We start from the raw sequence: 24,638 nt of genomic DNA, 5'->3' as shown, positions 1-24,638 counted from the left end.
ATTTTTTCATATATTATTACAAAGAAAATTTATTATTTCTTAATGTATTTTAATACCAAGGTATGAGAGTTTTATGATTTAAAGTATTTAATGTAAAGCTCAAGTCTCCTTTACATATAAATATCTTTTTTAATTTTAAAACTATTTTATCTAAATTATTTATTAGTAAGTATTATTTTATTATTAATTTTAATTTTTAATATTTGTCAAATGCAAAACTCAAGTAAATTTTAAGCTTATGAATGTTGTTATTTAATGTAAGTAGTTGAATAGTTTTTGACAATATAAATTTTTTCAATTTTAACTTTATTATTTTTAATATATTTATTACAACTTTTTTGTTTTGTTTGGATTCTTTTAATACAATGCAACACTTAAGTTTTGCTTATGTATTTAATACTAAAACGCAAGTGTGATTTATATATATAGAAGATAGATAGATTTAAAAGTATTTTATTTAAATTATTTAATAATAAATATTATTTATTATTAATTTTAATTTTTAATATTTGTCAAATGCAAAGCTCAAGTCAATTTTAAGTTTATGAATGTTGTTATTTAATATAAGTAGTTGAATAGTTTTTTTATTAAATAATTTTTTTCAATTTTTAATATATTTAATATTTTTCGTTATTTTTTAATGTATTTAATATAAATGTATTGGAGCTTTATGGTTTAATGCATTTAATACATGCAAAATCTCAAGTCTCCTTTACATATATATATAGATTGGCAACAAGGCTTAGCCACCACACAAGTCCCAATTGTCTAGGTAGGCCGCTCTTGCCTCTTGATCATTTTCCACATGCCATTGTGCCTCATTGGGCTAATTTTTGTAAATTCTTGCCAAACAATAAATTTGCTAATTTTATCAAATTAATAAATGTGATAACTCCTATACATTTCGTGAAAGGATATAATCAATTTTTTATTGTTAACTAACTTAATTTTGACACGTTTCTTCAAGTGAGATTCAATATTTTTAATTTACACCACTAAGAACCTCGGTGAAAATAAATCAGGATATATAAAAGCATCAATCACCCAGTAGCGAGTAGGGCCCTAATATGGGCTAGTCCATTTTGTCTTACTAAATGGGCTTTTAAAATCGCATCATATATGTTATAGCCTTTTCCATTTGTGTGACCCAACAATAATTATTAGGGTATGTTTGGATTATGGAACAAGAACATACTCCCTCCGGTCCTATTTATAAGCAACAAAAAAAAAATTCACATAGTTTAAGAAATGTAGTTAAACTAGATAAAATGCATTAAATTTGTCTTAAATCAAAATAAACTTCCAAAATTACCCTTTATTATTAGTGTTGGAAAGGGGGAAAGAGAGAGAATAATTAATGAGACACATTTTACAAGTTAGAATTAATAAGGGCATCATTGGAAAAAATTAATTAATATAGCTCAAACATTCATTTGGTTCTTATAAAAAGGACCAAAAATTTTCTTCTCTTTCATGCTTATAAATAGGACCGGAGAGAGTAATAAAATAGAATAAAATATAATGAAGCTGAAAGGAATGAAATTAAAATTTAATCCTATTATTTGAGCATTTTATGATAGAATATAAAAATGTTGCAACTCTATTATTTGAATAATTAATATAGCGGAATGAATTATAATTTTTTTTATTCTTATATTGCTATTGATTTAAAACAAAATATTTTCACTAAACTACTAAATAATTAACAAAATAATCTTGATGGAGGAGAATCAAAGATGATGATGAAATGGAAGATGTTGGAGGGTTCGAAGTTTAAAGATCATGGATTATCCACTCTAGTTTCTATTTTTCGGTTCACTTTATTACTTCAAGAATTATTTATGGTTTTGTTGGCATGTTAAATTTATTTGTTTAATGTATCTTTAGTGGTACTAGTTTACTACTACTTTTTTTTACACCATGTTGGGTTTTCTTAAGTATTTTTTTTATTGAGTTAACAAATTGAGTCTATAAACTCTTAACGGGTTTATGTAGAATCGCGAGTTTCACAACCTTCGTGTATATGAAACTGACCAATTCCTCTCTTATCTGGCCAATTTAAATCATTGGATAGTACACTCAATGGTTGAAAATGTTTAAGAGGGAGGCTGGAGAGGGACTTCATCTAAAGGATCCAAGTTAAAAAAAAATGACATTGAGAAGTGCACAATGTAAAATATATTAATGCAAGGAGTAAACAGATCAAACACAAACATGTTTTCTTTCTTCCCTTTACCCATAAGGATTGAGAGTCCTAACAAGTAAGAAATACAAAGAAATTATGCAGCCAAAAAACACCAGAATGATTTAATGGCCTGTTTAATTTACTGTGGACATTTATTCCAAATCCAATATAGTAATTGGTGAACTTCCCCAAAGTTCCTCACTCAGCAGCATACTTCAGCATATGTAGTGGCTCTTTCACATTCTGGCCTTAGCAACCACAATGCTGCCTCCATTAATGTCTTCAGCTCCTGGCCTAGTCCATGTTTCCTTAAATTGCTCTTCAGTCACCCCTATAAAACAACATAGAAAGAAAATCAAATCATAAAAAACTTCCAATGTTTTTCCTAAAGCTTCTTTTTCCTAAGAATCAATTATGACACTTAGAAGCTACTCACATAATCTTTTTTCCAAAATCAATTCTAGAAGAACTTTCAATCGTGCGGCGAGAAAAAGCATGAGTATGACTTACCTTTTCCCATTGCAGTAGTTGAGGAAACACCGCCCTGTACAGTTTTGAGGTACCTATCATAGTAGTTAGCACCAGCCCATTTCTGGTGAGCAAGAGTGTCAACTCCATTGTTCCTCTCCTCTCTCTGAATCCTCTCCACATAAGCCAGCATTCCCCTGCTTGCAAAATCCTTTGCAAAAGTTGAAGTGATGAGTGCATTAGAGTGCAGACCAGCCACTGTTATGAACTGCCACACATACCCCAACTTAGCAATCCTTGGAATGAAGTCTCTTATCTGCTCATTTGTCATTCCAAAAGCATCCCAGTTGAAAGATGGAGAAAGATTGTACCCCAACATCATCTCAGGGTGCTTTGATCTAACCCCTTCAGAAAAACTAGTGCACTCAACCATGTTGGGGCCTGAAGTTTCCATCCATATCACATCAGCATGAGGAGCGAAAGCCCTGCCACGAACAACTGCCGCGGTCACAGAACCTTTGAACCTGTAGTACCCTTCTCTTGTTCTAGGCAAATCCCAGTCCCAGAAGAGGTTTTTCACCCCCAGTCTCTCAGCAATGTCCCTGCCTTCATCGATTGAAAGACACATTTCATAGCTAGAACATTTCATCCACTCATTCAATTTTCTCCTTTTCTCTTGTTCTCCAATGTTCTGGCTCTTGATTGCATCCACAACAGCTTCTGAGAAAGTCTTCAAATTTGCCATTGCTAGCCACTGATCCTCCAAAGCTTGAAGCTCAGCACCACTTTTCCCATTAGCCATGCCTTGTGCAATGAGATTTGCCAAAGTCTTTCCCTTGAGAGTTGGGTTTGTCACACCCAAGATAAATTGATGGTCCCTGGAGTCAATGTTGGACTGAATCATGGTAGCGTCAACTGCGTCGGTTCGCGCCACCAGGACAGTTTCCACACCCATGACATCAAATTGAAGCCTTGCAGCCACAAGGCGATTGATGTGCTCACTGATTCCAACAAGCACTTTAGATGCCATGTGGCCACATTTTTTTGTCATAGAAGATTGGTCCTCAATGTGGATACCGGCCGCGCCACGCTCCACAAAGAGCTTGCAGAGCTTAACTGTTGTGGTGGTGCCGCCAAAGCCGGTGTCACCATCAGCAATGATTGGCCTCAAGTAATCAACATAAGGGGTTCTAGCCCTCTCTTCCCTGCTCATTCTCATTCTCTCCTCTCTTTGCTTCCTATCATGGTATTGCTGAGCAAAAAAGAGATGCTCAACCTTGTTTGGGACAGTGTCATAAGGGTAGTCAGCAAGGTCAGGGCCAGGTTCATTGGTGGTGGTGTGAGTGGAAGAGCATTGCCACCCTGAGACATAGATGGTGTCTAAGTGCTTGGCCATTTGGGTGACCTGAACTGGGTCAAGTGCACCAAAAGTCCTTGTGGCTGAGCCATTGGCTTGGTGGGTCTTGAGAATGTGCCATAGCTTCTTAGCCATCTCGTTCGAGCCGTAGGTTTGTCTGAGGTTGCCTCGGAGGGACACCACATCTCGGGCGGAGTATGGTCGTTTGGTTAGCTTGAACCTCTCAGAGTTCCACCATGCTTGCACTTCAGCTACTTCAGCTTCAAACCTGGCTTCTTCTTCCATCACCTGTTCATATAACTTGTGTTAAGTTCAGTTGAGACTAAAATTATTTATTTGTAAGTTAGATTGAGTTGAGACTTCTATGCACAAATGTTTGGATGAACTTCTTTTTCCTCAAAATAAATTCTAACACCAAAAAACTGTTCATCTAAGCTTCTTCCCAATACCAAAATTGATTCAATTATAAAAGAATTTCTAAAAATGAACTCAGTATACAAACACATTTGGATGTACAAACACTTTTGGATCATTTTATTCTCTTTGAGATACTAGTCACAGAACAGGAAATCTATATCATTTCCTCTCTTAGGCAATCCTAAAATACTTTTAATTTTCTCCCCTATGATTGGAAAACCAGAAATCTGTTATTTCTTTTCTATAAATTCTCCCCAATGATTGCAAAATCAGAAATCTGTTACTAACCAGCTACAATTACAATTTATGTTTTGCAACTGCTGCATAAAATTGTAAAACAAATATTATAATTTATTGATTTAAAACTCATATAAAAGAGGTTTGTGTAGTACATAACTTTGTATTTTCAATCATTGACATTCCTATAATCTTAATCCAATTACTATTAATAATGTCCAATTAGACAGAAATACCACCTTCTACTTGATTAGAAAAGATTGAATTTCAATTTTCTTTCATCTCAGATTAGGGAAAAAGTAACGAAAATAATGATGAAAAACATATATTGCTTCAGATTCTTGGTTTAGTCCACTAATTAGCAAAAACTTTTACACTACATGACACAATTCAATTTTAAGCCAAACAGGGTCACTTGCTTTCAATTTAGCATGTTAGTTTGTGTAGGGTTCAGATATATATACAAGCATGATTAAATTAATCTTTCCCTGCTACCAGCAATCCAGCATAATGTAACATGAAAAATTCCAAAATCTGGAGCCATACAACTTACAACAAAACATACATGACATAAAAAAAAAATTCTGAAATTGAAATGCAAAGAAAGTTTACATATATGATCAACAATTATGCTTAACTTAGGATTAAAACTCAAGGAACTTATTCAACTAAATTATAGAAAACTATAAACACAAGGTATATATCAAACAAGCTGTTGCACAAAGAAAGCAAAGCAAGAAGGCAGGGTATTGAGCTTACAGATGAAGGCACGAAACTTGATGCAGCCATGGTAAGAACTCTTTTTGCTCTTTGTAAATTGATGCTTAAGAAACTATGAGAAAGCTCATGCAAAAGCTGCTTCAAGCTCCTCAATTTATATAGTTGTGGAATGACCCAAGTTGATCACGCACTTGTAAGAATGGTAAATTACATGACAGTGGATAACAGAAACAAACAAAAACCGAAGAAATTTTATCTAGTCTCATTAAATGCCGTTGAATATTTTCAGGGAGAATGGTGAAGCATGGCACTTGAAAGCTGGATTTGCAGGCACGTATGGAGGTGGCTCTTTGACAACGTTCTTGATTGTCATCTTTCATTTAATATGATGTCATCACTATCCCACAAAAGGTAACAGCTGATTAATTCCATTTTGAATTCCTATTTGTAACTAGTATGTTCACACTAAAACCACAGTCGATTCTAAGAAAAATCATTTATTAGCGGGCAGGACTACAATTTGTCAATTTCTCAGTTAGACATTCATCAAATAAATAAATAAAATTCTCATGAAACTGATCTGATTCATCATACATCATACATCAATGAGCTTGTGATTAAAGTTTTAGACTTTAGTCCTTTAAAATTTAAAATTCAATATAATTATGATTTTGGATTTTCCTCACGAAATTGCCTTGCGCCTCTCCATTTCAAGTGTTTGTACCTGTATATACTGTTAAATGCATAATGCAATCCATTATGTTCGAGTAGTGATAATTAATAATTTTGTTACTGTCTTACCGGGAACAGAGCTATATAGCACAAATTTAATGGTTCACAAGTCAAACAAAATTCTCATTTTTTTCCACTAAATATCCTCATCACTTAGTTCCCCGAACGCTCTAATATCAGATTAAATGGGTAGACATCTCACAATAAATAATTTTTCATACATATTGCATAGGAATCAAATTATAAACTAGATGTTTAAGAAACTTAGCTATTTACCATTTGTGCTAAACTTTATTGATTAAAAAAGTTTTTTCCGTAAATTTATTTTAGCACATAATCCCTACAATTGCATTATCCGCAACTCTACCACAATGCTTCATCAATAATTTGATGAAATTGGATTCTTCTCATCTCCAAGTTGATATACAGAAATGACCAAACAATAAAAATGTTGATATATAGTGATGATTACGTCATGATCGAAGGGAGGGAGGTGCTGGTGGAGGTTTTGTTATCGTTATGAAACTTGCTATCCTGATTGGTTGGATTAATCTGTTAGAGTATATGTATGTGCATTCGTTTTGAATTTTGGAGTGTAGTTTGATGAATGTAAAAGTGATAAAAGTAAGTATGGGACTATATTTGTTGAAAGGAACTAGAAGATCAAATAGCTAGTGCCTAGTGGATGATAAGTATTATCCACGGTATATATGTTCTTCTTGGGGCCACGCATACATATATAGTGATAAATAATTTAATTTGCTTAATGAATCATTGAATCATCGAGTGAGAGACCAGAATTGCACTATACAAATATGATCAAAATATTTGGGTGGTCCTGAATTGCTTATAAAAAGAACAAAAAATTAAGTGTGGTCCTGATCGATGGTGATGATGCAGAGAGATGAGACTTTGAGCATTTCGAGGCACTCATGCATGTTTTTCTTCCATTTCTTGTGAGTTTTACTTGAGGCCCTTGCTGGGTTATAGTCATTTCTTTGATAGATATCCTTACCATCTTAAAGTGATAACATTTTTTTATACTAGCATTTTATTACTTTTTATAAAATTGAGTTTGGCTTACTAGGCACATGATGAGGTGCTAGCTATTCTATTGGACTTTTTTTAAGTGTATATATACTTCATGTTCATTGAAGAGTATATGTATAGTGTGAAGTACTATATCACATGTGTTTTAGATATTTTTACATTATTGTTAACCATTTTAAGAACCGATTGTGCAAGAGATTCTATTTCTCAGTATAGGCTCTTAAGGCACTTCAAACAGCTTTTAATTAATCGTAATTAAGAATTGGCCAAAAGTGACTTTGTAAACACTAAAGTAAAAGAAAAACAACTACAAAAGCAAATGAAATGGATAAAGACTATGCCATAAAGAACGTGAAGGCGGGGAAACTAAAGTGCGAAAAATTGTAATCTGATTGAACGAATTGGATTGTGTTGTTATGCAAATGACTCTATTCCCTATTTATAGAGCAGTACTAACAAAAGAAAATCAGAAAGGGAAGAAATCCTTACGAACACTTAAAGATTTCTCTTAATAGTCAACGACGGCAATAAAACCATAGTAGAAAGTGGCGTCGCTATATACTAAGTGTCGCAAATGAGACGATCTGTCTCAAAGCTGTTAAATGTCGTCGCTAGAACACTACTGAAAATAACTATTTGATAGTCAAATTCCGTCATTGGAATATTTAGAAGTAACATTTGGAAAGAGATTGGTAACTCTAGAGAGATTAAAGATAAATTAAAAAATTACAAACAACCTCATGTTGCAAATTATCGTGCAGTAAGAGTGAAGTCATAAGATTAAACTCTGAAAAACTTATTTGTTGAGATAGACAATCATAATTTTCCAAACATGTGTCAAAAACAAAAATATAGAATAGTGTGAATAGCAGAATTTTTTTTGGTCAAATGAGTAGCAGATTTTTTTTTTTTTTTTGGAGAGGAGTAGCAGATTTTCTTAAACACCATGTAACATCTTTTTTTTTTAACGACACCATGTAACATCACATATGGGCTTTTAAAATAACATGCCCTTCTTTTTTGGTCGAAACATGCCCAAAAAAGTACCCGTAATAAGATCAACTTTCATCTTATAGGCTACATGGTGTTTACAATCTTTGCCTCATTCTCTAGCACTTCATTCACTAGTGGAGTATCTTGAAGTCCAGTACTTCTCTATTTCTTCTGCTGTTCTTCCAGGAATTCTTCCAGCAATCAAAGACCACCTAAAAAAGAACACAATAATCATTTCATAACCTTCTTAAAAAATGGTTAGGGAAAAAAAAGAGAAGTTTATGGAATTAAAGAGAAAAGTGGTAAAAAGGGAAGCACATGACCCACCTTTCCCCAACCAGATTATAAACCATGGTAATAAGGATTTCCTCATCTTCAGAGAATTCCACATTTGAAGCTTGACTGGATTTCTCTGCGAAAACACAAGTGCTCTGAATCTAAATGAAGAGTCTTATTTGATTAAAAAAACCACCAAATTATTACTCTCAAGACAAAGAAAAGTCACCAATATCTTGAAGTCAGGACAGAAAGGTGATCTTAGCAGGAGAAGAAATACCCATAATAATAGGAATTTAGAAAATATATATTTCAAATGTGACTATGTAATGGTGTTAAAAAGAACTAATAGCATGTTTGGATCAGTTTCAATTTTCTCTGTATCAATTCATACACCCAGAATCTACTCAAAAACTTTTTCCCATAATTGATTTTGATTTTAGAATCAATTGTAGATAGCAAGGAGTGACCCATTACACATGAAGTATCAACCTCAAACTTTATCTACCTATAAGAATACATGGGGTTCCTAAAAGGCTACCTGTAGAATCTGCAGAAACATTATCAGAGGAGTGTTCTCTGTCAGCCATTGCAATAGCAAGTTCAGCGTGAAGTTTCAGTCTTTGTATATTGAAGAGGCTAAAAAGAGCAATGTTAATTTGCAGGATAAGGAAATGATTGAGTGGTATTTATAGGAGCAGGTCAACTCAACAGTGAATCTGGAAGCCTACCACAACTGGAAGTGGGGCACAAGAAAAATAGAGAGAAGACTGGTAGTTGAACACAAGGTCTTCAAACTCTGCTTGGTAGTTGGGCACTTTGTGTTAGTTGGAGTCTTTTTTTTTTTAATTTCTTTCTAGATTACTAGTCTTGAACCGTGCTAGATGCTCACTACACAAATTAATTGTCTAAGGAAAAAGTACAAAGATGCCATAACAAAAGTTCATGTTATTCAAGTAACTTTTGTCTTTACTGTGCATTTTTTTGGGTAACCTACGGGCCTAAGCCCAAAAAAACAAACTAATCCCTTCTATAAAGGGTATTACAAGAATCAAAGAGAGGGGAACATGATTCACGGCTTTTGTACTATAGTAGTATAGTTTTTTTTTAGAAATTACAGTTTTGGGGTACTTTTTCTTTTATTTACCAATCTAGTATAAATCGCCACTGTCAGTGGCGATTCTATTTATTTTTTTTAAGTTTTTTAAAGGATCGCCAATAGCATTGGCGTTTTCATTTTTTTATATAAATCGCCAACCACGTTGGCGTTTTCTTATTTTTTTATTTTTGTTTTTCTGACAATCGCCAACTATGTTGGCGTTTTTTTACCTTTTTGTTTTTTTTAAATCATCCACACGTTTTTTTAATTTTTTTTAAATTAGTAATTAAAATGGTATTTAATCAATTGATACTCACACACAATTTTGTGTCATTACTCACTTTTGCAGCACTTTAATCATAAATATTTGAACCGATATTTAAAGATAAACATATATATTACATAGTTTAGTTGGGGATGAAGAGTATTGGTCATCTTACTCAGGTCCCAATTGCATGCTTAGGCGAGAACTTGCCGGTAGACCAAATAATTTATTATCAAAGTGCTGTAAAAGTGAGTAATGACACAAAATTGTGTGTGAGCATCAATTGATTAAATACCATTTTAATTACTAATTAAAAAATTAAAAAAATGTGTGGGCGATTTAAAAAAATATAAAAAGGTAAAAAACTCCAACATAGTTGGTGATTGTCAGAAGAAAAAAAAAACAAAAATAAAAAATAAGAAAACGCCAACATGGTTGGCGATTTATATAAAAAACGAAAAAAAAAAAACGCCAATGCTATTGGCGATTCTTTAAAAAAATAAACATAAATAAATAGAATCGCCACTGACCGTGGTGATTTATACTAGATTGGTAAATAAATAAAAAAGTACCCCAAAGCTGTAATTTGCAAAAAAAAACTATACTACTAGGGTACAAAAGCCATGATTCACTCATTTTATATTTTAAATTTATGGTGTCATGAGGTAAAAATTTTAATTAAATGCTTTATGGAAACAAGTGTTTATAGCACAAGAAAATTCATAAACTAAAATAAGCTTACGAAAATTTACGAAAATAAGATTAAAATCAATTCTAGGTAGGTACAAATGTTTATTTCAAAGTTAGTAATATATAGACAACTTATGATCGGGGTCGGAAGAGAAGGAAGGCACAAGAGAAGTGGAAGCGGGAGAAAATTGGAAAACCTAGAGTCAAGTGAGTAGAGTCAAGTGAGTGAATCCTCAGTTCCTCACTAATACTATTTAGCACATTGGTTTGGTTCAGTTGGGTTCTCCATATCTTACTTTAATTTCCTTAACTCTATACCCGACCTTATATTTTTTAGTTATGAATCTCTAAAATCAATTAAATCTTTGCACTCAACCCGACTTTTTTGCTTCAAATCGAGTCGGGTAGGTTTGGGTCGACTCAATCTACACACAGCCCTATTTTAATAATTTTTTTATAGGCAAATGTTAGTTATTGGTAAATTAGTCTCTCCTCAGGGTTCGAATCATTTATCCTTCACCCTTCATCATATCCAACCCTTATATACCACTTGAGCTAACCTTCAGGGACCTCTACGTGTAATAGTATTAAATACATATCTCATTGTGCCCATTTTAGACGTGGTAGGCATTTATCTGGAACAGAACTAATGTAGTTTATTTTCCCTTTACAAATTTCAAGCAAATTGTCATAACTCATACATGCGAAGAGTTGTTGAGATGATGGTGGTAGCTGGTAGGAAATTAACTTGCCTAGTCTCCCCAATAATTGAGTAAATGCCAAAACAAAAGTGAACGAAGAATCTCGTACACAAATTTGATGCTGAAGGAAAACAATATACTAAAGTCCTAAACAGTAAACATGCATCTAGATTCTAGACTAGAGTCTCCTTGTATCAGATAAGACATTGACTTATACTTCCGTAATCTAATATACTACCTGAAAAATTGATTAAAACACTATTATGTTGTAAGATTGTCTTTTTCAAAATTTACTAGACAAAATTCTTATATTGTATTGCTTTAATAGATGATTCTTATAAGTTGATTATTTTTTAGAATTTTTGCAGTAAGTATTCTGTAACATAAAATCAGACAAATCATGTTAATTTCGGCTGTGTTTAGATATATCTTAACCTTCAAAATGAAAATTTGTTCACGGTGCACTCAACATATATCTAAATTCCAAACGCACTTCATCCTAATTTTAACGAGATTTTATTTAATTCAGCCTAAAATTTATCTTAATTATGCACCCAAAAACGTTGTCCTCTTTGAATCAACAAAGACGTGCATAATGGCTAATTGTTAGAACCCAGAGAGTTCGGTTCAAATGTTGAAGACTGTGAATTCAACTTTGTGGTTCAACACGGAACTAATCTCATTGAACGTTGATAAAGTGTATGAGGTTTTGTATAATAATTAAAAAGGACTTTGCGTTTACCATTCACTGTGAAACTCAAACACAGTCGAGAAAAATCTTGCTTTGTTTTTGTTTTCTAATGCAATAGAATAAGAATAATAGGAGAGTTCATAGTGCCAGAGACTCATCTTTCATAGGGATAAGAACGCTGCCTGTGTGCGTTAGTCTTGACAATAGCTGCAAAATTCTCAGCAGTCAAATTAATGGCCCCCACTTAAATCGTATTTTTATTTGTTATAAACAAATTAAATAATTTAATTGATGGCTTTGAGCCTTGTGAGCATCTAGAAGAATGAAGAAACTCGGTTGCGAGTTATGATATATATACACCTCTCAACTTCTTTTCCACCTTTATTTTTATCTATTTTTTTTCTCAATCAAATCATCTATCATATCTTTACTTTCTCTCTCCTTTCTTTTCATCTCTCTCTTCTTCCACCCCTCCACACCTTATTTTTGAGGTGTGAAGATATAATTATTCCTCAGCAAGAAAGTTAATAAAATGAGAGAAATGTGAGATATGCCATAGGTGATGTTATAATAATAAAAAAATAGGAAAAGAAAAATGAGATTGAGTAGAAAGTAGGGTGTCAGTATATCAAAACCCTAATATTAATGATGAGCACTCAATATTTTAATTGCCAAAAAAGAAAATGAGATAAAATAGAAGTAAAGAGTCATTTTTTAATTGCCAAGTGAGACACTTAGTTGTTTGATTTAGCGTCTGACATCAATGCAAACGGAAAAATACACATCCTAACACATTAATGGAAAAGTAAAGTAGGATTGACGCTGAGTTCAACGCTAAACCAAACATATGCATAATGTATGTTTGTTATAACATTCAACCACATTCAACTCTAAGCCTTCAAAATTCCTGCTTTCACATTTTGTGGTTTCATTGTGGTTTCCACTTGTCAAAGCAGAATGAAGGTGCTTTCAATCAAACATGCTCGTAGTATGTTAAACTTGAGCTACACTTTAGGAGCTTAATTCTTACAGCTTCCCTGATAGTGCACTTGCACAATTCAAACAAATCTCTCCAAAGATCTTATTACAGTCAGTTCTAACAAATGACAGAATAAGGAAAAGTAACTTATCCATAAATGACAATATCCTATTCTTTGATTTGTCTCTGAATTATTCTGGATCATGAGCATGTGAGATTGTAAGGGTATTCTTTTCGTTGTTTTTTTTATTGTTACTAAATATTGGTATCTAAATTCTTTTCCATAGTTCCAAGCAAGTTCCAAAGCTGTAAGAAAGTCAGCATTAAACTTAGCCCATCTTGGAGGGGAAAAGCTCCTTCCCACTAATTGCATAGAATATATTTGCGCCCTGACAGAACCTATAACCTGTTCTCTAAGGTCTCCATCGGTCACAATGTAATTCTTAGCTCTTAAGATCACATTGTTAACATCAAACTCTATATGGTTGAACACCGCTTTAGTTCTCTTGTTCAAAATACTCCACAGGATTGAACCAAACAACTGGCTCCAACTTCCATCAGTATTTCCCAGTCCCATTCCTTGTATCGCAGTCACAACCCATTGAAACGGCCCCGCAGTTCTGAATTCAAACTCGTTCTGCGCGAAGTACAACACACCAAACTACAGCTGCTTTTACACAATCTCTCAGCAAATGAAGACTTGTTTCTAGAAACATGTTACAGAGAGAGCAAATTGAACTATCAATAATCTGATATTGAATTCTGCGGACATTGGTCATGATCCCATTCTGCAATAATTTCCAAATTGAACATCTAATCCTATGCAGACCGTGCCAATTCCAAAGGCTCTTCCATAAGGATTCTCACCAGTTCAGGTCAATAAATCCCATAAGCAAGTTATAGGCACTTCTATAAAGAAAATTGTCATTGTTCAACCCTCAAACGACCTCATCCGTGCCTAGAGCTGCATCAGGACCTAAAATGGTGTCAATTTCTGCTAGCACCTCCACTGGCAGGTAAGCCATGAGCCCATTTAACGCCCAACCACACTGCTGATCAAAATAATTAGCCAATGATAAATTAACTAATTCGTCAGGTATGTTTCTCATAGCAACTTCCGCCAGATTAACATTTGAAAACAACCATTTATCAGTCCAAACCTCAAAGAAATGGTATTTCCAATTTTCCACATAATGCCTTCACACACATCACTCCACACAGCCGTCACCCCTCTCCAAACCACAGAAGCTTGGTGTCTATTCCTCATTTCTGGCAACACCCAGCACCAGAATTGTATTTTACCTTCAAAACTTTAACCCACGACTCATCAGGGTTGTTAATAATTCCCCAACATATCTTCAAAATTAGTGTCTTGTTAAACACATGAACCTTCCTAAACCCCATTCCACCTTCCTCAGGCTTTCAATTCTTTCTAGATACTACACGTACACGGGACTATTTATCTGACATGTAACTTTGTCTCTATTTCTTTCGGCCTTTAGCTAAGTGTAGAATGGTGTTTCGTCGATTTCTTGATCAAAGACACAAATTTAGACTGAACGGGATTTGGTGTGATGGAAAATAAAATTTGTGTAATCAACCAAAAGCATTGTATGGTTGTAAAAAATTTGCGCAAAAAACATTAGCATGACTTTTGACAGAGCGGTTTAAAAAGGGAAAAAGATCATGTGATGACGAGCCTTCCTAACAAAATAACACGTATTAATGGAAGAAATAAAATATATTTTTTGAACTTCCATATTTGGAGCACGCGTCACAATCTAGATGTGATGCACATTGAGAATAATTTGCGAAATGTGCAAGGTAAAAATGTCACATACACTTTGCTAAATACGCGAAGTAAAAACATCACATGAAAATTCAAAGAGACCTTCGAGCTATGGCCTTTAGGGAATATCTTTTAGCTATTTATGCAATGAATAATCAAGGAAAGAAGTATTTTGTAACTTAAAAGCAACATCAATGTGTCAAAGGGTTATTCAAGCAATATTTCCATGTGCATCAATATTCCAAAATTGTTGACGCTTCATTTGGCTGTGCGGATTGCATGGCTAGCAGTAGCAATTGTTTCATTAATATATGACAATCATGGTTTTTCCGAATCACAACGATCTGATACAGTGATATTGCTTAAAGTTGTTAAAAAGACTTCTTTCCTTGGTTAATCATTGTATAAATAGCTAAAGAAATTTTTCATATTCATCTGCCCAAATGACATGTGATAGGGCACTGTGTGAACAGTGCTCGTGAACAGTGCCTGCTGTAGCAGTTGCACCCAGCAGTAGCAGTTAGGGGTTATTTTTATTTAAATTGGGTCAGTTATTATTTGCTAGTTGTGTCTGGTTGTAACTGTCTAGGGGTGGTTATTAAATAGGGGTTGTGTTTGTTTATTTGTTTCATTCAGAAGTTGTGAGTTTAGGGGGAGAGGTCTGGCTCTCGAATTCCAGAATTACTAGGAGAGGACTGGCTCTTGAACATCCAGAATTTGTATAATTATTCCTTAATATTCTGTTTCTATCAATTTGGTATCAGAGCACCATCCAGGTGCTCTGGTGCAATTGAATTGAGAAGAAATGGAGAAGGAGACAAGATACAAGTGGGGAAGTAAGGCTGGAAAGAAAAGAGAAGATTCCATGAGGCATTCATTGTCACTGGAATCAATTGACCTTCTTAGACAAATGAAAAAGGAGATCGCAGATTGTAGAGAGGAAATTGCACGTCAGATAAAGGAAGATGAGAGAAGAAACAAGGAATATCAAGAATGGAGGCAAAACAATTTCATACGTGTGATTTCAAGAACGAGTTCTAGGCTGAATCTCGGAATCCAGCGAACGCAGCCGATGAAGGTGCTGGCTAAAGTAAGGAAGTGGAAGATCAGGAGCGGCATGGAGATCAAGCGAGATCTGAGGAAAAAGCCACTTCTGCAGGAGAAGTCTGAGACAGAAGTGATGGAGAAAGACTCGTACGAAGCGGCAACGGAACACACCGCAGCGGAAGCGTCACGAAGAGAAGAGGAGGTTGCAACGGTGGCGTCACAGAGTCAATCGATCGCCCTGACAGTTTGCATGTTGACAGAGAAGGGGGAGAAAGATGGAACGACTATCATCGCTTCCTACCGGCAGTGGCAGAATGGTTCTTCAATGGAAGGAACCCAAGAGTGTGACCTTCAAAAGGGGGAATTCACCGCTGGGGCCCAAAATGCTGATTTAGAGTTCGATGTGGAGAGGAGGCCACCGCGGAAACCGCCGGACTTACTCCTTTGCAAGACAGTGACCGTCAATCGTCCGCCGGCTAAGCCACCAGACCTCTTTGTCGGTGATCCCAACACCTTGGGCTGTCTTCCATGCCATTTGGCAACCACCAAACGACCTCCGGCAAAGCCACCAGACTCTGCCTTCCCTTGTGTAAGAACAGTTGCGAATCTGTGGGCAGAGTGCAAAGAAACTTTCCGGATTACCACCTTGGGGACAAGGTGGATCTTTTAGGGCGGGGTATTGATAGGGCACTGTGTGAACAGTGCTCGTGAACAGTGCCTGCTGTAGCAGTTGCACCCAGCAGTAGCAGTTAGGGGTTATTTTTATTTAAATTGGGTCAGTTATTATTTGCTAGTTGTGTCTGGTTGTAACTGTCTAGGGGTGGTTATTAAATAGGGGTTGTGTTTGTTTATTTGTTTCATTCAGAAGTTGTGAGTTTAGGGGGAGAGGTCTGGCTCTCGAATTCCAGAATTACTAGGAGAGGACTGGCTCTTGAACATCCAGAATTTGTATAATTATTCCTTAATATTCTGTTTCTATCAACATGCCTAAAGCTCATGCATGACTTGAAGATCTCTCGAACTTTCAAGTGATTTAGACCCTACATCATTTAGCAAGGTGTATGACATTTACTCGCACATTTTTCTCAATATGCATGACATCACGATTAGTGACACAAAAAATTGTGCACCCAATATGAAAATTCAAAAATATATTTTTCATCTTCCATTGTGAGTGCTATTTTGTGAGGAAAGTTTGTCACCATGTGATTATTTTCCCTTTTTCAACTTACCTACCAAAAGTTACGCTAATATTCTTAAATTGTGCAAAAAAAATTAGAGATAGATAATACTTTTGGTGGATCATGCGAATCTCATTTTTCAATTAAACTAAATCATATTAAATCTAAATGTGTCTCTAATCAAGAAATCAACAATGACCCGTAAAACACCATTTGTTACAATGTTGAATGTGTCATGTAATAGAGTCAAGGAAACATGTTGGACAAGATATTCTCAAACCCTGGACCCTTCACTCTTCATCCCACCCAACCCTTATGTCCCTTAGCTCTTACCACTTGAGCTAACCCTTGGGGACTATATCGTTTCCTAGTGCTTTGTTACCATGAATGGTAAAAGATGTCGACTTCATACACACCCATGGAGGAGGTATTGTAAGGTATGAGAATGACAGACGAACATTTTGTGGATCTCATTACTCACACTATATCATTTCCTGGTTACTCGCACTCAAAACAATATGAGAATTAAATTCTTCTACAACTACTGCAAGACGAACATTTTGTGGATCTGAACTAAATGAGGGGTTTGTTGAGTCGAACTCTTCCAAGCTAATCTTCAAGGATCTGCTAAGCCTCCCAATGCCCAAAGGCCCTGAACCATCAATGACTAGACAGTCTCCCTCTCAACAGCACTCCTATTTATAGGCTACATGCCTTACTCTCTAACCCACTAAATAGCTAACCATAATTCTGTCGAATAACTAATTTTGTTTATTGAGTGTACCTATCAATTTGTCACATTGGTCTAAGTATTGCACTTCTCCAAACTAATTCCTAAGTATGGGATTTTTACACAAGCTGGTTTAACTTGTTGTGAACTGGTTCTTTTAAAGCATGGAACACCACAAAAGCACCTTGGTATACCAAAAACAATAGTGAGTGAAAAAGGATAATGTGTGTAAGGGAGACAAAAGAGTAGCTAACCCTAGTTACAAAAGAACAAAACAAAATCAATTAGAACCCTACACAAGCACAAATATGGGACGATGAACCTACCTTTGCTTTCAGAGCCTGCTTTTACTTCTCTAATAACCTGAAGATGATGCTTTGGTCTTAATTCTTCAAAATATGGAACAAGAGTTTCAGCCTACAAAACAAATGAAAAGCTTTCAGAAATGGAAGAGGGAAAGGAAGAAAATATTACAATGAAGGACAAAAAGCAAAGAACAATACTAGCACCATCCAGATGTTTACTTCAAGGGATGATGATAGCCCACTTGCCCTGGTACTGAAAAAATCCTGCTACTCAAGACCTTAATTATTCAATAGGAATACAAATCACTCAATGGAAATAAATATAAGAGACAAAGGATGCAAGCAAACATAATATTTGCTCATGTACAGTAATACTCTAAAATTTCCATAAATGGTTATAATATGAATTAGTCATCATGCAGCACCTAATTCATAATCTCTATTTTCACAAAATCCAAAAGAGCATCATGTGTGAACTGAACACCAAAAGAGGTAACCAAACAAAACATGAAAATAGATTGAAATGTAATAATTCTCAAAGAAATGTAGTACCCCATCCCTTCAGTTAATTTTGACTACAAAAGAATGTAACTAATGGGTGTACTGCTATGCCCATTTCTAACTGAGGCCACAAACAACTTGTCGCCAAGAATCCAAACCTTCATATTTCTCATTCATAAACCCAAAAACACCAAAACATACACAGAAGAGAAAAATAGCAACTCACTCTCACAGAACTAGCAGGAACTGCAACGTGCGACAGGGTCGCGACGAGGCGGCGAGCGGAAGGCGGCGAACAGGACGGCGCGACAGCAATTGCAAGAAGAGAGTCCCAGAGAGTATGGAAGGCAGCGTAGCTTCTCCGTTGGGACGGTAGAGTCCGGGTAGAGAGTTTCGGGTTTACACAGGTTTACTTTTGAGTCCTCGTTTTTACCTGTAAAAGATCATCACACTTTTCCTTTCCATTTCTTTCTTTTATATTTCTTTCCTTTCTCGTTTCTTTCCGCTAACTTTCTCTTCCAACCAAAACATACGCTAAAGGTGTGTTTGGTTAGAAAAGAAGGTAGAGAAAAGAAAAGAAAAAAGAAAGAATACAAAAGAAAGAAAGCAAAAGGAAGAGTGAAATGATTTTTAGATTGTTTGGTAGGAGAGGAAAGTAAAAGGAGTGTTAATAAAATGACGTTAATATCCTCAAATAAAAATTATGATATACAATAGTAACCATTTTAATAAAAAAGTAAATACAATTATAAATAATTATCGATAATATTAGTTGTATTATTTTTATAAGATGCAGAATGTGCTGTTTTGAAGAAATTTAGCCACATTGATCATTGATTTTAATACTATTTAAGTATTTAATTATATATTTTGTTTTTATATGAGAACGAAGCAATAAAAGGTTTAAAATTGTCATTATACCAAAGTTACATCTGCTCACTGCTTCAACCCTTTTCTTTCCCATTATGGGAGGAAAACTTTACCGTGGGTCCAACCTTGAAAGTTTTCTCTCCTCCTTCCCTTTTTGCCAAACCAAACAACAGAAAGTCAGAAAGGTATATATTTCCTATGTTTTCTTTCCTCCATAGTCCATTCCCAACAAGTCGTAAGACATAACCTACATCAAACTAACAAACTGTACTCAAGCGCAAGTTAATCATATAGGTAGTTATAAGTATAAAGTGAGTTATCAAATATTGTTTGTCAAACAATAGGTTGAGTATGGTATGTTTTAAGCCTAAAATGCCCATTTTGACTTAACTTGATCATTTTAAAATTAAGGTAGTGTTTGGCCCAACTTATTTTTGACTTAGTTTGTTTTCGGTAGTAAACTTGGTTTTAAAAGAGAGATTGATAATGTTTATTTTTTTTATGAATTTTAGGAATTTTTACTTTGAAAGTGATTTTTCTTAATTATTACTAAGACTAAACACATAGTTTTAAGGAAGTAAACTTGAAGAAATAATTACATAACATCAATCGAGTATTTACAATGATATTAAATTAAAAAAATATTTACATGGTATCTACAAATAAGAGAACAAAAATAAAGAAAATAACTATACAAATAATAAATAAAGGAGATAAAAATTTTACCTAGAAGACAAACACTACCAAATTCTAAGCTTTTTTCAAAAACTTAGACTAGAACACAAGTTCTGTCATTTGTGGTAAGCAAGATTCATAACAAATTTGTAAAGATATTAGTGGAGACTTCATTTTCACACTTTTTCTGTGTAGCTCAAATGCTTAGCATAATCCTAGTCTCCTAGGTTGAGACTTTCTAGGATTTTCTTGGATGCATAAACATGAGAAGGGGCTCCCTTTATATAGAAGAAGGAGAAGGAAGGGGGTGAAGTCTTAGCAATGTGAGACTAAAAAATGTTGACCAAATGTTGACTTTAATATAAATTTTAATTTTTATGTCAATTTCGACGTGTTTTTTAACAATCCAAACATTAAAATTATGTCATGGTCTCCCAAATCTCAATTGTAAATGACAATAACATCTTTTGAATGTCATGAGCATTATATAGAACAAACACCTACAACTCTAGATATGTGTCTTTGAATACACCTCCATTCCATGAACACCATCATGTAGCAACATCTTTATTTTGTCTTATAAGCAAAAAATGACTTAATAGACATTTAATTTAGCTATTGGATTATTCTTAGCAATCAGCAAAGGAAGAGCCAGTTGCACAGGGATGGAGGAATAATAGTAAATTTGATAATTTATTCAAGATTGCTATCTTAGAAGAAGACATGATCCTTATCACATAACCTATCAAAATAGGTACACAGTAGATTATATTGAACTCTTAACTAGAACAGATGTTGCTGTGGCTGATTGCTTGAATTCACATTTATAAGCTACTGTTGTTGACTGTAGTCTACATGCTATATATATATTGAACATGAAGCTAAATTTCCCACTATTGACCAGGCCTTAGAAACCATGAATCTTGATATGCTCCTTCTTCACTATGCCTGCCTACAGTTTGTCACAGCACAGAGGAATTTAGAAAACATTACACAATTCTATGATAGAACATCACATATAACACTCTCAACCGAATGATTACCTGCACAAGGAAAGTAGAAACATTCTTTCTTTGATCTCCCTGAAGTTGTATGACCTGCATCCATAGGCATTTACTTTCATTGATAACGAAGAATAAATAATGAGCCTAGTTGTAATGTCCGAGTGCCACCACATTTGGGCTTTGTCCGGCAATGCATACGAGAGTTTTTCCTTGCCCCCTTCAATGAGTACTTCACCTTAGACTCGACCCCAGAACCTGATGACAAAGTACCTTGGAGGCTTGGACACGCAAGTCTGGTACCAATTGAGCCCAAGGTACTTAGCCCTCAGGTACATGTATCGAGTATGGGGAAGGTAAAGTACTCGCTGGAGGTGACAAGGAAAAGCTCTATGTGTGCACCGCAGGCAAGCTCAGAGATGGTAACACCTGGATGTAACATTAAAAAGGAAATCAAATCAAATGAGGAAGTCTTCCACAAGATGATAAATCAGTTGTTTCTTCATTTGCAAAATAAAGTAGTTACATAGTACATTACCAATGAAGAACAGAATACAAACCTGTCCCAGCTCAGGGTCCTGGACAACAGTACCATTACAGCAGAATTCTTTCTTCAGGTCCTTGAGTATCTTGTTGTAGCTGTACTCCTTCTTTAATCCTTGAACAGTTGTCAAGCTTTTCCTTCCGTTTCGCTGCTGGACACGGACATGAACATACTCTTTAGCCCCAGCACCTGAGTCCTCAGCATTTGCCTCAGCAAAGGGATCTGTTCAATTATCAAACCACATTTGTAACAATTGATAAATCATTAACAACGAATTGTCACATATCTGGTTTCAATCTAATTGACTTCAGATTCAACACTCACCAAAAGCAGTTGGGATGTTTGTGTCGAATTCAGACATGAAACTTGCCCTGGTAACTTGTAATGAGCAAAATCCTTCTGAGGTAATGAATCACTAAGCTCTGGAAGATATCATATGCACTGAGTCAGAGATGTTCTCTGAAGATGCTATCTTACAATTCTATATATACTAACTAGTTTCTGCTTGTTAAAACACAAAAATATGAACTGGAACAGAATATATGAAATTGTACCACAAAATAGGAACACGCAGTAATTTAGAACATTAGTTATCCTATTATAACTGCTAGTTATAATGATCAAAATTAGTCATCACATATGATCAAGATCCTCCGCAAAGACCGCAATTTTAAATAACTGCTGGATGTGCAATTCATACCAACAATTCACATCAATTCAACCACATTTAACATCAGAATTTTTTAGAGGGTTATCAAATTAGTCTCAAGATTTAATAAAATAGTAATCATTAAGATCCTCAATCTATTTTTTTAGAGGTTCAGAGACTCTATCAGCAATAGACCAAATGTGCGGCGGACCCCTTTCAGGACCTAGGCACGCGGAGCTTTGTGCACCAGGCTGCCGCTTCACAAAACTATCACTAATTTATTAAGCTTAGAACTAATTTGATGAAAAGTTGGTGCAATATTGATATTCACACTCGATCCAACATCAAAATTAAGAAATGGACAATGAAGAAAATCATGGTTTTCAAAAGGGACGGATTAAAATTACAAACTTGATTACGTACTCGTCAAGAAATGCAAAAAATTATCTCATACAAAGTAGTAACAGGATAAAAAATACACATGGAACTTAAGAATCAAAACAAGAAATTAAGAAGGAAAATGAATTACATAGAAACAAGGAGAATATGAAATACCTGACTCTTGTGAAGAGGGTGAGAGAAGAGAAGAATGAATGAACAAACGAACAACGAAATTAACGGTAAATGTGAGAAAAGAAGAATCAGAACTCGGTCAAGTTTATTTATTATAGTGCGGTTCAGATACGAGAAAAATACTCCCAACCACACAACTTGTTTGCGAATCTCGTTTATATATATGTTACTATTTATAGAAAATTAATAAAATATATATAATTCAAAATTTTAATTTTAGTTTCATAAATTAGTAAATTACTCTACTTAGCAGAAATTCTTGCACTTAAGAATGGTTTCATAACTGCTTTGCGTGAAGGATACAGGAAAATTACATGCGAAAGTGATTGTCTTGACCTTATATCAATCATATGCACAGGGAGGCCGGTGGCACGCAAAAAGGCTGCAAACGACTATGTGTATGTTTGGTTTTTAGTTCATACGCATTTTAAGACAGTTTCAACTGAAAAACACAAATTTCATCTTAGGTTCCGTTGGATTAAAAGTGTTTTCAAGTTGATCTCAACTGAAATCCAAACACACCCTATAAAAATAGCTGAAAGGACGAGTTAGCCGCGATGTAGAAAGTGGTTGTTAGCATGACAACCGAGATCATTAACGGAGCTGGTCGTTGACGTGAAGGGGGAGAAAGCCTAACAAGAGAATTATGCATCTGGACGGATATATGGACAAAAAGAAAAGCCTAGGTGTAAATGAGAAGATATTTCAAAAGTTACACTCGGAAACTAAGGATTTCGTCACGTACATTTAAGCTATCGTTTCATTCCTTAAGAATAGAGATGGTGGATCATCTGGTATAAGGAAAAACAGTTTAAATAATCTTTCAAGCTAACTAGGAATGAGATGACACTAACACCCCACGATTTGTGAAGCGGCTTGCGTGAGACTACGTGGGTTAGTGGTTACAAGCCAGAATAACTATTATAATTAGTTGATGCCTCCGTATAAATAGGGAGAGAGTTATTTGTACAAACACACAATCAAATCATCAATACAACATACAAGTTTCATGCAGTTTCTTTGTTTATTTCCTTTACTTCAGAACTTTTACTTATCTTTCTAGACTTTATTTTACATTTATGTCTTCATCTTTAGTTGTTTAAGCCATATTTATCCATTTTTTGCCTTTACTTTTAAATTACTTTCAACTACCTTGTCCTCAACCTCTTAATAATTATCACTAAAAGTTTTTTGAAGTATCTTAGAAACCTGCATTGAGAAACAAAAACTCTTCTTTAAATAATCGCTTAATTAGGAAAATTATTGCGATAGTTTCTCAGTCGACTACTCACACGATAACTTTAGACCTAAAGTTATTTGAACCAACAGTTTCATTCCTTTGCAAGTCACCTTGAAGATATTAGATATTATTAATAGAGATTGGGATGTGCAAATGCATGCAGCATGCGTTCAGGAATAATAATGCTTGTGCTGATTGTTTGCTAAGGTAGGTGCTAGATCCACTAATAGTTTTGCACGTTGTTCATGTACCTCCCATTGAGGTGGAAATACTTATGGTGAGGCTTTGTGTATTTCCAGTCATTTTGTATTTTTCCCCTTGCACAAAAATAAAGATAATTGATTAGCGATGACTTGTAGATATATTAATTTATTTAATATTAATTGATTAAAATATTTAAGTATTTTTTTAAACTAAGCTGCATGTAATTTCGATTCAAACATGGTGAAAGTTAAGGGTGCGGGGCTGCGGGCGGCTACTTTTAACCGCTGCAACAGATATTCTGTAGTTATTTTTTAAGTATTAATTAAAACATTAATAATATAAATAATGTAATGCGTATATATCCGTAAAGTTAACTATTATTATTATTAAATGTTGATTAAACGAATAGAAGTATTATTATTAAAAAAAATCTACATCGGAAAACATTATTATTAAAATTATGAAAACT

General features: G+C 34.6%; 2 protein-coding genes and 1 long non-coding RNA gene across 4 annotated transcripts; all 3 read right to left on the bottom strand.

Moving 5' to 3' along the window:
- Window positions 1–2,138: 2,138 nt before the first annotated feature.
- On the bottom strand, window positions 2,139–5,653 carry LOC130742948 (isocitrate lyase 2). The gene is made up of 3 exons (XM_057595055.1): window positions 5,424–5,653; window positions 2,696–4,298; window positions 2,139–2,516 (listed from the first exon to the last, which is right to left on the bottom strand). The coding sequence occupies exons 1-3, from the start codon at window positions 5,451–5,453 to the stop codon at window positions 2,422–2,424; spliced, it is 1,728 nt and encodes a 575-aa protein (XP_057451038.1). The 5' UTR covers window positions 5,454–5,653; the 3' UTR covers window positions 2,139–2,421.
- A 4,809-nt stretch (window positions 5,654–10,462) lies between these two features.
- Window positions 10,463–18,917, bottom strand: LOC130747011 (uncharacterized). Of its 2 annotated transcripts, none has more exons than XR_009022284.1 (4): window positions 18,640–18,917; window positions 18,117–18,190; window positions 17,934–18,024; window positions 10,463–12,088 (listed from the first exon to the last, which is right to left on the bottom strand). It is a non-coding gene; the product is annotated as an uncharacterized LOC130747011 (long non-coding RNA). The 2 variants fall into 2 exon arrangements; XR_009022283.1 differs by lacking the exon at window positions 10,463–12,088 and adding an exon at window positions 12,709–13,909.
- Window positions 18,918–20,637: 1,720 nt separating this feature from the next.
- LOC130742947 (protein translation factor SUI1 homolog) lies at window positions 20,638–22,828 on the bottom strand. Its single transcript, XM_057595054.1, has 5 exons — window positions 22,708–22,828; window positions 21,828–21,925; window positions 21,520–21,725; window positions 21,002–21,055; window positions 20,638–20,910 (listed from the first exon to the last, which is right to left on the bottom strand). Exons 2-5 carry the CDS (start codon window positions 21,862–21,864, stop codon window positions 20,866–20,868), a joined length of 342 nt encoding a protein of 113 aa, XP_057451037.1. The 5' UTR covers window positions 21,865–21,925; window positions 22,708–22,828; the 3' UTR covers window positions 20,638–20,865.
- Window positions 22,829–24,638: the final 1,810 nt, after the last annotated feature.

The sequence above is a fragment of the Lotus japonicus genome, chromosome 3, assembly GCF_012489685.1.
Source record: "Lotus japonicus ecotype B-129 chromosome 3, LjGifu_v1.2".
Classification (NCBI taxonomy): domain Eukaryota; kingdom Viridiplantae; phylum Streptophyta; class Magnoliopsida; order Fabales; family Fabaceae; genus Lotus; species Lotus japonicus.
This window is presented reverse-complemented; position numbering and strand designations above follow the sequence as displayed.

Excerpts from the sequence above, each read along its gene's own strand:
- LOC130742948 (XM_057595055.1), bottom strand. The coding sequence starts at position 5,453 with ATGGCTGCATCAAGTTTCGTGCCTTCATCT. Across the intron at positions 4,299-5,423 it reads CAAGTTTCGTGCCTTCATCT|GTGATGGAAGAAGAAGCCAG; the intron begins GTAAGCTCAATA and ends TTATATGAACAG. Across the intron at positions 2,517-2,695 it reads AACTACTGCAATGGGAAAAG|GGGTGACTGAAGAGCAATTT; the intron begins GTAAGTCATACT and ends GTTGTTTTATAG.
- LOC130742947 (XM_057595054.1), bottom strand. The coding sequence starts at position 21,864 with ATGTCTGAATTCGACACAAACATCCCAACTGCTTTTG. Across the intron at positions 21,726-21,827 it reads AAACATCCCAACTGCTTTTG|ATCCCTTTGCTGAGGCAAAT; the intron begins GTGAGTGTTGAA and ends ATAATTGAACAG. Across the intron at positions 21,056-21,519 it reads AGGACCCTGAGCTGGGACAG|GTCATACAACTTCAGGGAGA; the intron begins GTTTGTATTCTG and ends CTATGGATGCAG.